General features: G+C 41.4%; 1 protein-coding gene across 2 annotated transcripts in view; it reads left to right on the top strand.

Moving 5' to 3' along the window:
* arhgap42a (Rho GTPase activating protein 42a) overlaps positions 1–15,012 on the top strand; it is a 314,844-nt gene that overhangs the window by 202,718 nt on the left and 97,114 nt on the right. For both annotated transcript variants that reach the window (XM_080196954.1, XM_080196952.1), the window contains one exon: positions 13,267–13,368. In XM_080196954.1, the coding sequence (XP_080053080.1) occupies positions 13,267–13,368 (102 nt within the window). The remainder of the gene's footprint in view (positions 1–13,266; positions 13,369–15,012) is intronic.

Genomic DNA, 15,012 nt, shown 5'->3' with positions numbered 1-15,012 from the left:
TACACTAACTGAGCTAATATAAATAGTAGCTTAATGATGTAACTGGGAAAGGATTTCAGGCATGAAGGAGCTTTCCTTTTTTGGCATTGTGTTTTGTTGGCGTATAATTGAAAACTTTTAGGAGATTGTGATTTTTTTTTGCCCTGGTTCATTTAATTCATCAGACGTTTAACACCATTTATTCGAATAGCCAATGACTTCTACAGACTGGTTACATCAAGGCTTAAGGTTACTGACCTGAGTTATTAATGGTTTACATTCCAAAATAACTGATGTTTTCACCAAAAATTGCTGGTTGTATGAAATACTTTGTGAATGTCATTCAAGTTGAAGTCTATTACGAAGAATTTTAAATTGTGGTTTGGCATTAACAAGAAAAAAAACTATCAAATAAAATGTAAAAGCAGTTTTTATTCCCAACTACTCTCTGACTACTGTCTATACAACCCTGGATAAAGAATATGTAGAATTTAGAACAAGAGATCAGGGAAAAGTTGGCTAATGAATCTTATCTTTCCAGATGTTCACATCTTGCTTGTAAGCTGTGTTGTTTGTTTCTTGCTTTATGACATATGTGGTGACATCCAGAATAGCTTTTTTTGTTTACTTAACAATGTACTGGAGAACACTGAAAACCTGTTTTCCCACAACATTGTGTTCACTTGTTGAGATAATTTGCGGTCTGAAATTATAAAGAATGGTTGGAATTTTCCAGACCTCCTGACCGCATGACCAGCAGGCTGTTGAAATCTCCAATTGCAATGGTAGGACCGGAAGATCCTGCTGGCATTAAGAGCTGGAAAATTCCAGTCAGGATTTCGTTTCTTAAATAATTTAATTGAAATTGAGAATTTTTAAAAACGTTCCATATTTTAGCTTTTAGCTTTAATTTGGCAATTTTCCCTTGTTTGTTTATGCTTCACATACCAATGCATTGACCCAGTCTTCCAATGCTTCTCAGTGTAACTGTATCAAGCAGGAAACTCTAGCAATTTAAAAAAAAAATCTGAACCAATTAAATCACTCAATCTTTTTTCTAAAATGTTTTGATCATTTTTATTTCAGACAAGTACCAACCATTTCAGAAGAACAGTGCATGTTTAATATAATTGAATTTACCAATAAAATTATATTTTGTTCTTCATCTACTTGCATTTTTTTGCAGATAAATCAGACATTTGCAAAGAGTAAGATTTATTGTTTCCAGAGCATGACTCAGTTAGCAGAGTTAATTGTCAGACTAATGCCCCAATTCCCAGCACATCACAGTACTGTGTGGAGATGGTTGTCAATTCTTCAGGATTGCCTGGGAGTTTCTTGGATTGGAGCATGTAACTCCCAGGCTCTGCTCCGAGCTGCTTTGGAGATCTTCGTACTTTGGATTTGTCACCGCAATGACCCACTCCCAGTCCATGATATGGCTAGCTGTCACTTAGACACCTCCAGCTTAGTGACATCGCCTTCTCCATCTACCACAGAGGGCAGTGCCAGCTTAGATTGACTGGAAGTTGGACCAGCTGATAGTGCTGGAGAGTGGGATGGTGATGGGGTATTGTAGGAATGGAAGTATTGATTTTCTCCAAGTCAGGTTAATTTGGGAGCCCTTTTAAAAATGATTGCCCATATGCTAGGATCCTCGATCCTATTTCTAGGATGTGTGATTTTTGGGAGTGTGTTTGAAGGGGTGGCATAGTGGTTGGCACTGCTGCCTCACAGTGCCAGGGATCCAGGTTTGATTCCAGCCTTGGGTGACTGTCTGTGTGGAGTTTGCATAATCTCCCATGTCTGTAGGCCTTCACTGTGTGTTCCAATTTCCTCCCACTGAATGATGATGTGTAAGTTAGGTGAATTAGCTATGGTAAATGCGCGGGGTCGAGGGGATTGGGTAGAGTAGTGGGCCTTGGGAGAATCTTTTGTAGAATCGATTTAGATTTGGTGAGCCAAACGCCCTCTTTCTGCACCATACAGATTCTATGGTGCAGACTGATTCCTGTCATAAACCTGCATCCCAACTCCTAACCCGTCCGGCACCTATTTCACAGTGGTGTCTGACAGGTTAGGAGTTGGGATGCAGGCTTATGACAGGAATCAGTCTGCACCATAGAATCTGTATGGTGCAGAAAGAGGGCGTTTGGCTCACCGAATCTAAATCGATTCTACAAAAGATTCTCCCAAGGCCCACTGCTCTGTAACATTCATGGAGTCAAGCCAGGCTTTTAAAGAGTTGTAGTTCACAGCCTCTTGGAGGGGAAAGGGTTCGTGAACCCTAGTCTGATGAGGGCAGCTTTTTAAAAGTTGAGTTCAGATAGACCCTCTCATGCCCCATGCTGCCCCACCTCATCCTGTCCCCTATTGACCCTCATGCCAGAATGTTGAGCTTTGCTTTTCTTTTTTTTCCCCTATGCCAAACAACAAACACTCTTTTACACACTCCTTATGGCCCAGAATGCACCCTGTGCAAAATATGTCAATTCCACATGTAATGACCCACTGTAAATTGTGGGTAGAGTATTTGGAGGGTAAATGGGCTTTCGGGATGGAGGACCTTTATTTTTTAATTTTAGGTGGGAAAAACGTTGCAAGGCACTGAGGTAGGCCTTTTAAACAACCTGCCTCTGTGACTGTCTCAATGTTTTCCCGGGTTGGCTGACCCAATTTCAGCCTGCACTCGCTCCCTAGTAATGAAGATCCTGCCTTTGCAGGCACTTTCTCCCAAGGCTGCTGGGTTAAACTGGGAATTTTCCTAGCTCCCCCAATTCGAGGATGATGATCCAGGTTGAAGAGAGAAGAGAGGAACTGAGCCATACAGTAGTAGGGAAAATTTTGGGGCTTGGATGAACGGGGAATTGAGGGTTGAGGTGAATGGGAGTGAATATGGCAGTGGCTTAGAAGTGTGGCCAGCTTGCCCAAGTTAGCGGGCTCAGAATTTGATGAGACAAAGCTGGGATGGGCACTGGCTAGAGAGGCACAAATGTAAAACATGAAGACATGGGTGAGAGAAAGGGAATGGGAGTGAGAGGGAATCTGAAGATTGGGAATTCTTTTTCCTTACACTTAAATTGGTTAAATTTCATCATCCACCTATCTACCCATTCTGTTTAACTGCCTTGTCTTCTTAAAACTTCTGCAGTCCTCCTCACTTCTTACCAAATCTGCTTTTGTGTGATCAGAAATTCACAGATTGTTCTTCCAACACTGAATCCCATATCTTCTTTACATGTTTAGAAAAACATAAACTCAGTACTCTCATTTCTAATTTTTTCTAGTCACAGCCACATCCGTTTAGTCCAATTCTGACTCCTGTTAGCCACAGATTTCATCCTTTAACATGTATATCTGAATGAACCTGAATCAGAAACCCGCGGGGGTGTGTGCCATTCGCAGGACTGGAAGATCCTGCCAGTGTTAATGGCCAGAAAGTTCCGGTCTACACCTTTTTTATTCCTTTAACTTTTCAAACATTATTGTAAAACTTACGGAGCATACCTTGCCTTTATCAATCTTATTGACTTTGAATTCATGGAATCATACAGTTCAGAAGAGGCCCTTCGACACATTGAGTCCCATCTAATCCACTTTACCAGCATTTGGCCCATAACCATGAATGTTATGATGTGCCAAGTGCTCATCCAGGTGCTTTTTAAAAGATGTGAGGCAACTTGCCTCTACCACTGTCCTGGATAGTCATGATCCTCTGAGTGAAAAAAAATTTTTCCTCACATCCCCCCCCAAACCTCCTGCCCGTCACCTTGAACCTATGTCCCCTTGTGACTAAGGGGAATAGCTGTTTCCTATACACTCTGCCCATACTCCTCATAATCTTGTACGACACAATCAAGTCATCCCTCAGTCTTCTCTGCTCCAATGAAAACAACTCAAGCCTATCCAATCTCTCTTCATTTCTTAAATGTTCCATCCCAGGCAGCATCCTGGTGAATCTCCTTTGCACCCACTCCAGTGCAATCACATCCTTCCTATAATTCGATGACCAGAACTGCACACAGTTCTCTAGCAATGACCTCACAAAAGTTCTATACAACTCTAAGGAACCAACAGCAATAAATAAGCAGCTCATCCACGTGCCACTTTTTGTGGCTAATGTAGATATTTTGTCAAGTGTTTATGAGTGCCCTGATGCAGTGCTCCTCCCCTGTTTGTGACTGGAGAGAGCTGGCTGACTTGGCACCTTCTTGTCTTCGATGACCTTGGCTGTGGCCCTGAGTGACCTATCACTCCAGGTGACAATTGCTGACACACATGCATACATGCATGTATGTATTCTATTACTGCAGCACTGGTTGAGGATTGGTTGGAGAAGAATGCTGTATCTGTCCAAAATGCCATGAGATGAGCCTCCTGATTGAGCCAGTTGCTGGTCATCATCCACAATGAGGACTGGCTGGCCCTCTTTGCCAAGTGGTGAGGTGCCAGCAAATGTGTGACCAAGCTCCCAGTTCCCCAGTTGTCCTGACAGTGCCTCTGAACTCAGAGCCAGGATGATGGTGTGCAGGTTAGAGTACATCTGTACAATAATATCTGCAATGCGCTTGGTTTGCCTCTCCAGGACATATGCCGGTCTGTCCATGGGGGAATCTTCATGCTGTGAAGAGTGAGTGGTTGTAGTGCACTATGGACACCTCCACAGTCTGGACCAGAGCGTGCAACCCCTCTGGTGTATCTGCCAAATATTCTTAGACCCTCTGCTGGATATCCAGCATCTACTGCCTCACAGCCAATTTCAGAAGTTCATCATCCAACTCAGAATTAGTCTGCAGATAACTCAGACACTCTGCTGACTGTCTGAAGTCTGCTGCTCCCAATCTCCAGCAGCTGCATGAGGTGCCTTGACCAGTGTGTGCATGACCCTTGGCCAACTCCTCCATACAGCTTGTGTCTGCTTAGGCTTCCTCCTCTTGCTGGGCTGGCAAAATCTGCTCATGCCAGCCTGATACTGCACTGAGGAGGACCCTGAGTGAGTCCTCATTGAATCTAGAGTTTCATCTGGTCCTTCTAAGCCCTTTTCTCCCCTCACTCCAATGGCATGAATATTTCTGTGTGAAAACATGTAAAAAGAAGAAACATAGAGAATATGAGCAAGAGTAGGCCATTCAGCGCCTCAAGCCTCCTCCAACATTCAACATGATCATGGCCGAATCTCTGTCTCAAAGCCATACTCCTACTCTTTCCCTATTTCCCTTGATGCCTTTGATGTCTAGAAATTTAGACCGCGATTCTCCCAAAAGTGCCGAATTGGTGGGAGAACAGTTCTAAATCCTGACTGTTCTGTCAGTTCAGCTTCTCACTTGAATCGCTGCACTCTGTGCACTGAAGAGGGCCTAGTTAGGAATCTCATTAAAAATCCAGGGGCCCTATTCGCATCAGAGTCTGATAGTTCTGGAACTCTGCGCATACAGCCTCCCGTTTGCTGGCCAGCCTGATCGCTGGCTAGCCTGGGACCACCACAGTGCTGCTCCTCTAGCACCACCCCCCACTAAAACACCCAACGGCCTGATTGTGCCCCCACAGCAATTCCCGGGCCAGCCTTGACCACCCCGAGCACCCTGATGCACAGCCTCCTTATCCCATCAACAGCAGCAATCTGCTCACCCTGGGCTGACTTCCCCTCCCACCTCCAGGGGTCAATCACCTCCCCCCCCACCCAGCCCACCCCAATCACTGCCCTCCTTCCATCCCAGACCGATGCTCATGCAGAGTGGCAGCGGGACCACCCCATCCCCTTGAGACTGCCTGATGCCTGGTGGGCAGTACAATGGGCTCCCTGAGCATGGGCACTTTGTCCCTTGGGCAGTGCCGGGGCCCCATTCCTCCGCCACCCAACCTCTTGAGGGGGTCCCGATTGCTCCCCCTTCATTTCAGCAGAGTCTCCCGCTAATTCCCCAAACGTGGGAAGCTAGTCTGAACTTCGTTAGAATGAAGTACTCTTGGCGGGGTGGGAGATTCAATCGGGACCTGAAAGGTCCCATTAATGAACAAATAAACATATTTAAAATACATGCAGAAAAGATTGAAATGACTTGCCTCCCTTCCTGCTGATTTTCCAGTGTTGTCTGAGCAGTGATTGTTAGCCAGCTCTGCGAGATGCACTTGCATCCCCAGTGCATGCGCAAGTCTCTGTTCAAGGCCGCAGACACACGTCTCCCACTGCAACCCAATAGCAATGGGAGAATTGCAGTCTTAGTTTCTTCTAAATATGTTCAGCGATTTGGCCTCCACAGCATTCTGTCATGGTGAATTCCACAGTTTCCCCACCCTCTAGTGAAGAAATTTCTCCTCGTCCCTGTCCTAAATGGCTAATGCGACATCCAGAGACTGCGACTTTTTGTTCTAGAACCCCCGAGCAGGGGAAACAGCATCCCTGCATCCACATATAGTTCGCATCCATTGGCTGCCCCTTACCTATCCTACCAGTTACATCCTCAAAAAACATGAGTAGGCTTGCAAACATAATTTCTCTTTCATAAATCGATGTTGACTTGGTCTGAAGTTTGCAGTGGTGCTCTCCAGGGGTTGGTTTTCCAGATATATATTAATGATCTAGATCTTAGTGCAGGGGGCAATTCAAAGTTTGCGGATAATACAAAGCTTGATGCGACTGTAAACTGTGAGGAGGGCAGTGTAGAACTTCAAAAGATCAGTTTGTGGAGTGGGCAGATAGGTAGTAATTGAAGTTTAATGTGGAGAAAGTGAGGTGATGCATTTTGGTAGGAAGAATATGAGAGACAATATAAAACAAAGGGTAAAGTTCTTGTGGAGGTGCAGGAGCAGCGGGACCTAAGTGTATATGGGGATCAATCATTGGAGGTGGCAGGGCAGGTGAAGAGAACAGTTAAATAAGCATATAGTATCCTGGGCTTTATTAAAGGAGCATAGCGTTAAAGAGCAAGGAAGTTGTGCTGAACTTCCACAAGATGCTAGTTATGCAGTGACATCTGAGCTGAAGTATTATGTGCGGTTCTAAGTGCCACACTACAAGAAGGATGCAAATGCATTGGAGAGACTGAAGACGAGGTCTACAAGAATGGTTCCAGGGATGAGGAACTTCAGTTATGAGATTAATTGGAGAGGTTGGGACTGTTCTCCAAAAAGGAGATTTGATAGATAATGCTCAAAATCATGAGGGATACTGGATAGAGTAGATGGGGAGAAATTCTTCCTACTTGTAAAAAGATCAAGAACGAGATGGCACGGATGTAAAGTGACTTCCAAAGGAAGTAAATGTGACATACGAAGATACATTTTCACATAACAAATGGCTTCAGTCTGGAATGCATTGCCTTGAAGCATGGTGGAGGAGGCAGATTCAATCGAGGCATTCAAGAAAGCATTAGACAATTGTTTGAATAGAAACAATGTAAGGGGTATGGAGAAAAGTCAGGAGAATGGCATTAAGCCATGATATTTGTTTAGCGAGCTGGTGCAGACATGAGCTGTATAGCCTTCTTCTGCACTGTAACACTGTGAAGCGGGCTATGGGTGCCCTGCAGGGGGAGGATGGTTGAATTGAGGAATAAACTTCCTGAGGCAGCTAGGCTTTTTCCTCTGGGTTGTTGACATCCTGCACAGCCTGGCGAAGACATCTGGATTGAGGAATGATGAGTGTGCTGGACTGGTGTTTAAATATAACATTGGCACATTCCTCCAGGTGATTCAGAAGGGGACTTGCCTGTATGTAATTAATGAGAATCTGGCATGGGATTCTGCTATTCTGGCCTGAGGGAAAAGCAGTACTGGAGCTGATAGCGGGAGCATATCAGATGTCCATCATGAGACTTTTTCAGGAGGGTCCTGATGCCCCAAAGGTGACCTGTGTGCGTGTGTAGGGGAGAGGGGTGACAATGCTGCCGATGGTTGGGGGGTGTAGGAGGGGGTCTCCCCCTTCAGTAGGAGATTGAGACACCCTGTGACACCCCGAGCGCTCTGCAGCTGACTTTCCTGGTGCACTTAGGTTCTGCAAATCTCCATGCTATCAAAAAAACTGAGAGTGTGGGAAGATTTCAGTGCTGACCTCACACAAGAACATGCCCATCTTCAGACCTTTTTTGACACTTGGAATATTTTTGGGAAGATCGCCCATAATTGTTAACTGACGATACTTAAGCAAATGGTTTGAAAGCTATAACCATTTTTTGTTAACTAATGTAAGACTACAGAAATAATGAGTGCAACAGGTGTTGGTTCTGTAAATTATATAAAATCTCTGCAGTAGGGTTGTACAATAAATTGACTACCACCCACACATTTTCAAATACCCATGGAATTTAGAACTTTTTCATAGTTCATTGATGGACTCTAGTGGTAAAAATATGTATTGTAGCAGGGTATACACAAGCATTAGATGTGAATGTATTAAAAACACCCCATTAGTATATGAAGGCACCACAATATAACTGCAAAATAATCTTTAAATTGGTGAACATTTTTAACATCCAAACTGTTATCTGACCAGCATATTTTAATCTAAAATAAATATATATGCTATCTACGATCTTAACTCTGGAAATAGACCAACTTACACAAAGCTCTGCATTATGGCAGAATAATAATTCTTAATTATTGGCCTGGGTTTTGCTGTAATAATAATGGCAAGGTGATCAGTGCTCACTAGTAACACAGGACAAATCTGACAACAGCATTTGGTATTTATGCAGCAAATGGAATTTAATGTTGGCAAGTGTGAGGTGGTCCACTTTGGTAGGAAGAATGGTAGGAAGGACTATTACTTACGGGGCGAAAAACTGCAGCAGGCGACGGTGCAGAGGGACCTCGGGGTCCTTGTGCATGAGTCGCAAAAACCCAGCTTGCAGGTCCAGCAGGTGGTCAGGAAGGCGAATGGGATGCTGGCCTTCATAGCGAGGGGGATTGAATATAAAAGTAGGGAGGTCTTGCTGCAGCTGTATAGGGCATTGGTGAGGCCGCAGCTGGAGTACTGTGTGCAGTTTTGGGCGCCGCACCTGCGCAAGGATATTTTGGCCTTGGAGGGAGTGCAGAGGAGGTTTACTAGGCTGATACCGGGGTTGAGCTATGAGGAGAGGCTGAATAAACTAGGCTTATACTCGTTAGAGTTTAGAAGAATGAGGGGAGATCTCATTGAGACGTATAAGATGATGAATGGGATGGATAGGATAGAGGTGGAGAGACTCTTCCCGCTCAAAAAAGACAGTAGGACTAGGGGGCACAGCCTCAAGATAAAGGGGAGGCGGTTTAGAACGGAGTTGAGGAGGAACTTCTTCACTCAAAGGGTGGTGAATCTCTGGAATTCTCTGCCCGTTGAAGGGGTGGAGGCTGCCTCGCTAAATATTTTTAAGAAGCAGGTTGATGGGTTCTTGATAAGAGAGGGGATTAAGGGTTATGGGGAGAGGGCGGGAAAGTGGAACTGAGCCACGACAGATCAGCCATGATCTTATTGAATGGCGGGGCAGGCTCGAAGGGCTAGATGGCCTACTCCTGCTCCTATTTCTTATGTTCTTATGTTAATGTCAGGGATACTCTGCTCTGCCTCTGTTGACTATGCTTTTACAATCCTCAACAATAGAATCTGCACCAAAATCAATGTAATGGTGTGAACTTTGGCTAACTGCCCACTTACTCCACATTAAGAATGACCATAAAAATAATAGCAATCTGTTAGATACCCAAAATCCAGATTTAGCATTTTCTCCAATTTTAGGTCAGGTGAGGTCAAGGGTCATTCAAGTTGACTTGGAGCCCAGGAACAAGACCAGCACTCCATTGTAAACTGAACAACAAAACCAATAACTGATCCAGAGCACCATTGAGAACTAGTGCCTAATTTGGGCAATAAATTCAAATTTCATTTGACTGAATATCAAATTGAATATTTTCAAAATGTACTATTTTCAGACAATTCTCCTTTTTGTAGAGCTGGATTTTAGGTATCCAATCTGTACCCTCAGGAATAGCTGCATTTTTAATGACACAATAGATGATAATTATTGATGGACAACTTCTCTGGCCTTAAAAAATATTTTAGAAGATTTTTCATTCCCTCAGAAGAAAATAAACTTTGCACATTTAAAAATAAGTATCTTTCCAGTTTTCTGTGTTACTCTTTTCTCTATCTCCTAATCCAATCTGTAGATCACAATCTTTATTTCACTCCTTGTACAGTGAATTAAGTCTAATTTCTATTTCCCATTTTTTTTCTCAGTGGGAATACTTCAATTTGATTGATTGAAGATTCTTGCTGCTGTTTTCCTGCTTACGGTGCCTCAGAGCTCCTGTAGAGGGTGCCACATTGAAATAGATGAGGTTTTGTACAAATCTTGCTGACAAATTTGCAATGAGTTTGTGGCCAACTCTATCCAAGAAAGTTCTTTTGCTGTTGAGAAGAAAATCTAGGCAGATGCAAGAGATAGTATGATATTCCTGTCATTTTATTGAAGAGCTTATAATCTATACTGTGTGTCTGTTTGAATGTATGCATATGGGAGCATGTGCGTATATACAAACAGCTGGAGCTGTTCACAGTTTTATGTCTGTTTTATTTAGCATGCAGTGGAGAATGTAATTGCTAAGCGCAGGAACCCAGTCAAGGCCAGGGGCATTGCTACGGGGCGCCATATCAAATCCATTTTTTGCCTGAAGCCTAATTCTCCAGACCATTGTGATTCTCACTGGAAGGTAGCAAGCCGAATGAAACCCCCCACCCCTATGCTGTTTAAATATGTCCTACTCTGAAATCTAGGTCACTGGAGATTGAACGTGGTTCTTCAAAATCTCATATGCAAGATTATTGTAGTGGTAATAACCTTTCTGCCTTTGACCACAGTCTGATTCGTGATATAGTTGCTGCTTGGTTCTATATTCTATCATATTGTAAAAGAGCAGAACTTTCATTCTTGAAATTTCTGTTGCCAGATAGAGTTAATGGCAGCAAAATTGCTGTGAAAGGCCAACAAATCGTAGCCACTGTGAGACTTATCCCTGACCATTTAATATTGACAGCTCTTTTTCCCATACATTGCTGAAAATTAGAGGTTGAAATAATGCAGCACTCTCTAGAATGCATAAAGAATCTGAGTGAACAACGCGAGCTGTTATTGTTACTGACTGAGAAGGAAGTGTAATTTCGAGTGGTGAATTCAATGTCAAATCAGATTTGGAGAAAGGACAGCGGATTGAGTGGGAAAAATAGAAAATAGCAAAACCTTTTTTAAAAATGAAAATTAAAAAAAAATCCAAAACCAATTAGAAATGGAAAGGATGAGGTTCCACTGACTTTCCTTAAAAAGATATTCCCTCAGCTATTTTCTGTGACAAAGCACATTCCTACAACCTTCCATGGAAAGAAATTGATCTTAACTTGTCTCCTCAGTCTATTGTCGATTTATAATTTGAAGCAACTTCTGTTTATTTTTGGATTGTTTTCTGATTGCCAAAGTGTTGTAATGATCGGCCTGCCATAGGGATCAGTGCTGCGGCCTCAACGTTTTACAATTTATATTAATGACTTAATGAAATGACCAAAGGTATGGTTACTAAATTTGCTGATGTTACAACGTTAGATAGGAAAGTATGTTTTGACAAGTATATAAAGGGATTTAGGTGATTAAAAAAGATTAAAAATGAAGCATATTATCTAAATGGTGAGGGATTGTGAAGCTCGAGATGTAGTGTTTGTGTGTCCTAGTGCACGAATCAGAAAACATTTGTATATGGATATAGCAAATAATTAGAAAAGCTAATAGAATGTTATTGTTTATTTCCAGGGGAATTGAATACAAAAGTAAGGTATCAGTTGTACGGAGTATTGATGAGACAACATCTGGTGAACTGTGTTGTGAACTGGTCACCTTAATGATGGAAAGATGTAATGCGTTGGAAGCAGTTCAGAGAAGATTTACTGGACTAACACCTGGAATTGGCGGTTGTCTTATGAATAAAGGTTGGACAGGTTAGGCCTGTATCCACTGGAGTTTAGATGAGTAAAAGATGAATTGATTAAAATGTACAAGATCCTGAATGATCTTGACAGGGTGGATGTGGAAAGGCTGTTTTCTCCTGAAGAATCTAGAACTAGGGGTTCAATGTTTATAAATTAGGGGTCTCCCATTTAGGACAGGGTTGAGAGGCTTTTGAACTCCTCTTCAAAAGATAGTGGAAGCAGAGTCTGAATATTTTTAAGGCAGAGGTGGTTAGATTCTTGGTAAGCAAGGGATGAAAGGTTACAGTTTGTAGACATGAATGTGGAGTTGAGGTTAAAATCACATTAGTCATGATCTTATTGAATGGCAGAGCAGGCTTGAGGGGCCAGATGGCCTATTTCTGCTCCTAATTCTTATGTGTGTATGTAGATTTCTCTGCTCTAATAAAAATAGTCCTAATTCTTAATTTCTCTCCTCATCGTTTGCTATCACTGCATCACCCTGATGAAATCATTTTGTATGCTGTGTTTGGTTTTAATGCCCTTTCTTTAACAGAACATTTGAAATTGCAGTGTAAGCTAACAGGTATCTTGTATAAATTCTAATTACTTGCTTATTCATACACAATGCACCTAGTTATAAAAATCAAAATACTGTTTTTATAATGGATTTATCTACTTGCTCTTTCAGAGAATTGTGTATTTTTTCCAGTTCAGCTTGTTTCAGACATACTGGAAGTTCAGCATGACAGAAACGTTAAAATCCATGGCAGCCTTAGACAGAAATATAACCTTTTTTTGTAATGATCTTAATTTTCTTTTTCAAAAAAGAAATTCATTGTACAGCCAAATTTGAATTATTTTTGATCAGTTGTTATGAAATTAATCTGCCAAATGTTGCTTTATATTGAAATGAAGACTTAGTTACATTGAAGGGAAAATTTATTTGGATATAATACAAGCCTTACATCAACTAATATTTTATCTTCACACCTGTAACCAATATGAAAAGATGATTGATTTAAGAAACAACATTTGTGCTGAGTTGATCAAAGTTGAATGACTTTTTCAGTGCATGCATTGATAAGAAAAGTTTTAGGAGACTAAAAATGGCAAGAAAATTAGTACCCCTCAATCAATTAACAATATTCAAGATTCACTCATGAATTATGGTAACTTCCAATTAATTGCTTTAACATCTTCTCAATTCTTACTGATTTTATTAATCATTACTCACCTTGTACAGAAATTGCAGTCAACTTCCCCAGCTGCCCAAAATTGCCATCGCCAAATAAACAAAGAGAATAAAACATTGAAGTGTTTCTAGTCAATTGTTTCCAAAGAACATATCTTTTTTGTAGGATGGAAAGAAAAAGTTTGATAAAGAAAGCGAGAAATACTATTCTATATTGGAGAAACATTTGAATTTGTCATCAAGGAAAAAGGAAGCACATTTACAAGAGGTAAGAAAGTTTTTGCTTTACAGGGATACTTATTGCAACTTGCAATGCAAATATTTATTGAAGCTTTTACATTCACTTAATTAGATAACTATCAGGTTAGCTTCTGATCATTCCAGGCCATGCCCAATTTTAATGCTGTGCAAGTGGGTAGGTTTTAAATGATTTAAAATTTTATTTTTTTTATAACTTTTATTTAAGAAGACTCTCTAATTGGATTCCTTACTAGTTCTGAGTCATAACTCTACACTTACGTTCAAGTCAAAGGTTAAGGAGTTAAAATCATTCTGGAATTCCCTATTGGTGCTGTTTAGAGGTAGTCAGCCCAGACCAAGAGATTGGAAAAGAGCCCTTCCATTTCTTCATTGCACAGTTGAAATTAGTTTCCACAGATTGATAAAATCTTTCTGGACTAGGATTGTAGGAAGAGAAATAGAAGAAATTAAAAATATTTGGGATATCAGTGCTGTTATAGAAGACATTTACAGAGTTTTCTCTTGCTAGTTTTTCCTGCTCAGCTTTTGACTTCTAGTGAGGGTAATATTTCTTGGAAAACAGATGTCTGCTTCCGTTGAAACAATTGCCAGAAGGTCTCATTTTGAATGCTTGGCTGAGCTCCAAGAATGACTAACACACTCAGCTCAGCAAGCTATTTTGAAGTGATTTTCAGAGTATATACGCTTTATTTGATTGATATCTCTAATAACTTGTAATAGTTATTTTTTCTTTATGTACATACATGCATGCGTAGAATTAGGAGAGGGAATAGGCCTTTCACTTTCTGCAGCCTGCTTCGACATTTGATGAGATCATGGCTGATCTAATTGAGGTGTCAACTGTACTTTCCTATCTACCACTACCCTTTGATCTCTTGTCAGTCAAGAATCTATCTGACTTAGCCTTAAGAATATTCACTCATCCATGATATCCCCTTGATATTCCAGTTTAAACTCCCCTCAACAGCATTAGCAAATACTCATGCGAGGATATTTGACCTGATCCTGCTGGGATGCAACTCTTATCATTGTCTAACTTCAAATTCCTTTTCAGTTTGTGAGCAAATGCCATCTCAAAAACTTTCTTAACACCAAGTGTGACAATATTGTGCTTTTAAAAAATGTATTAGGGTCATATTTCTTGTGCAAGATATGTTTTTGTGGTTTGTTTTATTATTGGTGCTGTTTTATTTGCATTCGGCAGCTCTGTTGTTACTGCATCAGCATTATTGGTCCTAATTGCTAGAATGTTTGTTCTAATCTGGCTTAATGCTGTTGTTATTTTAGTATTTTTCCCTCAAGCTGTGCAGAATGGGGCTTGATTAGATTGATTGACAATGTGATGGGGTGAAGCTAGGCTTACACAAAATTCAAGTCAGCTGCTACTTGAAAGCAGAGAGAAGTAGCCCTTTCTCTCTCCCTCTCTGGAGACTGGAATCTGCCAGAGACTAGGTTTATTTCTCAGAAGTTCAATTGTTTGTGAATATATCCTTTTCTGGTAATTGTTGTTTGGGAGTTAGACGACTGATGTGTCTCTGCATCTGTCCAGTGGGGTTAAAAGGAAGGAAACATAGCACCCACGTGAGCATATCTGTTTTATGCTGATTCTGAAGAGGGATTTATGTCTGGGGATACTGCTTACACTGCTCAT

This window comes from Carcharhinus amblyrhynchos, chromosome 10 (assembly GCF_965287045.1).
Source record: "Carcharhinus amblyrhynchos chromosome 10, sCarAmb.v2.hapA, whole genome shotgun sequence".
NCBI lineage: Eukaryota > Metazoa > Chordata > Chondrichthyes > Carcharhiniformes > Carcharhinidae > Carcharhinus > Carcharhinus amblyrhynchos.
Note: the sequence above shows the minus strand (reverse complement) of the source record. Positions and strands in the feature narration are given on the sequence as shown.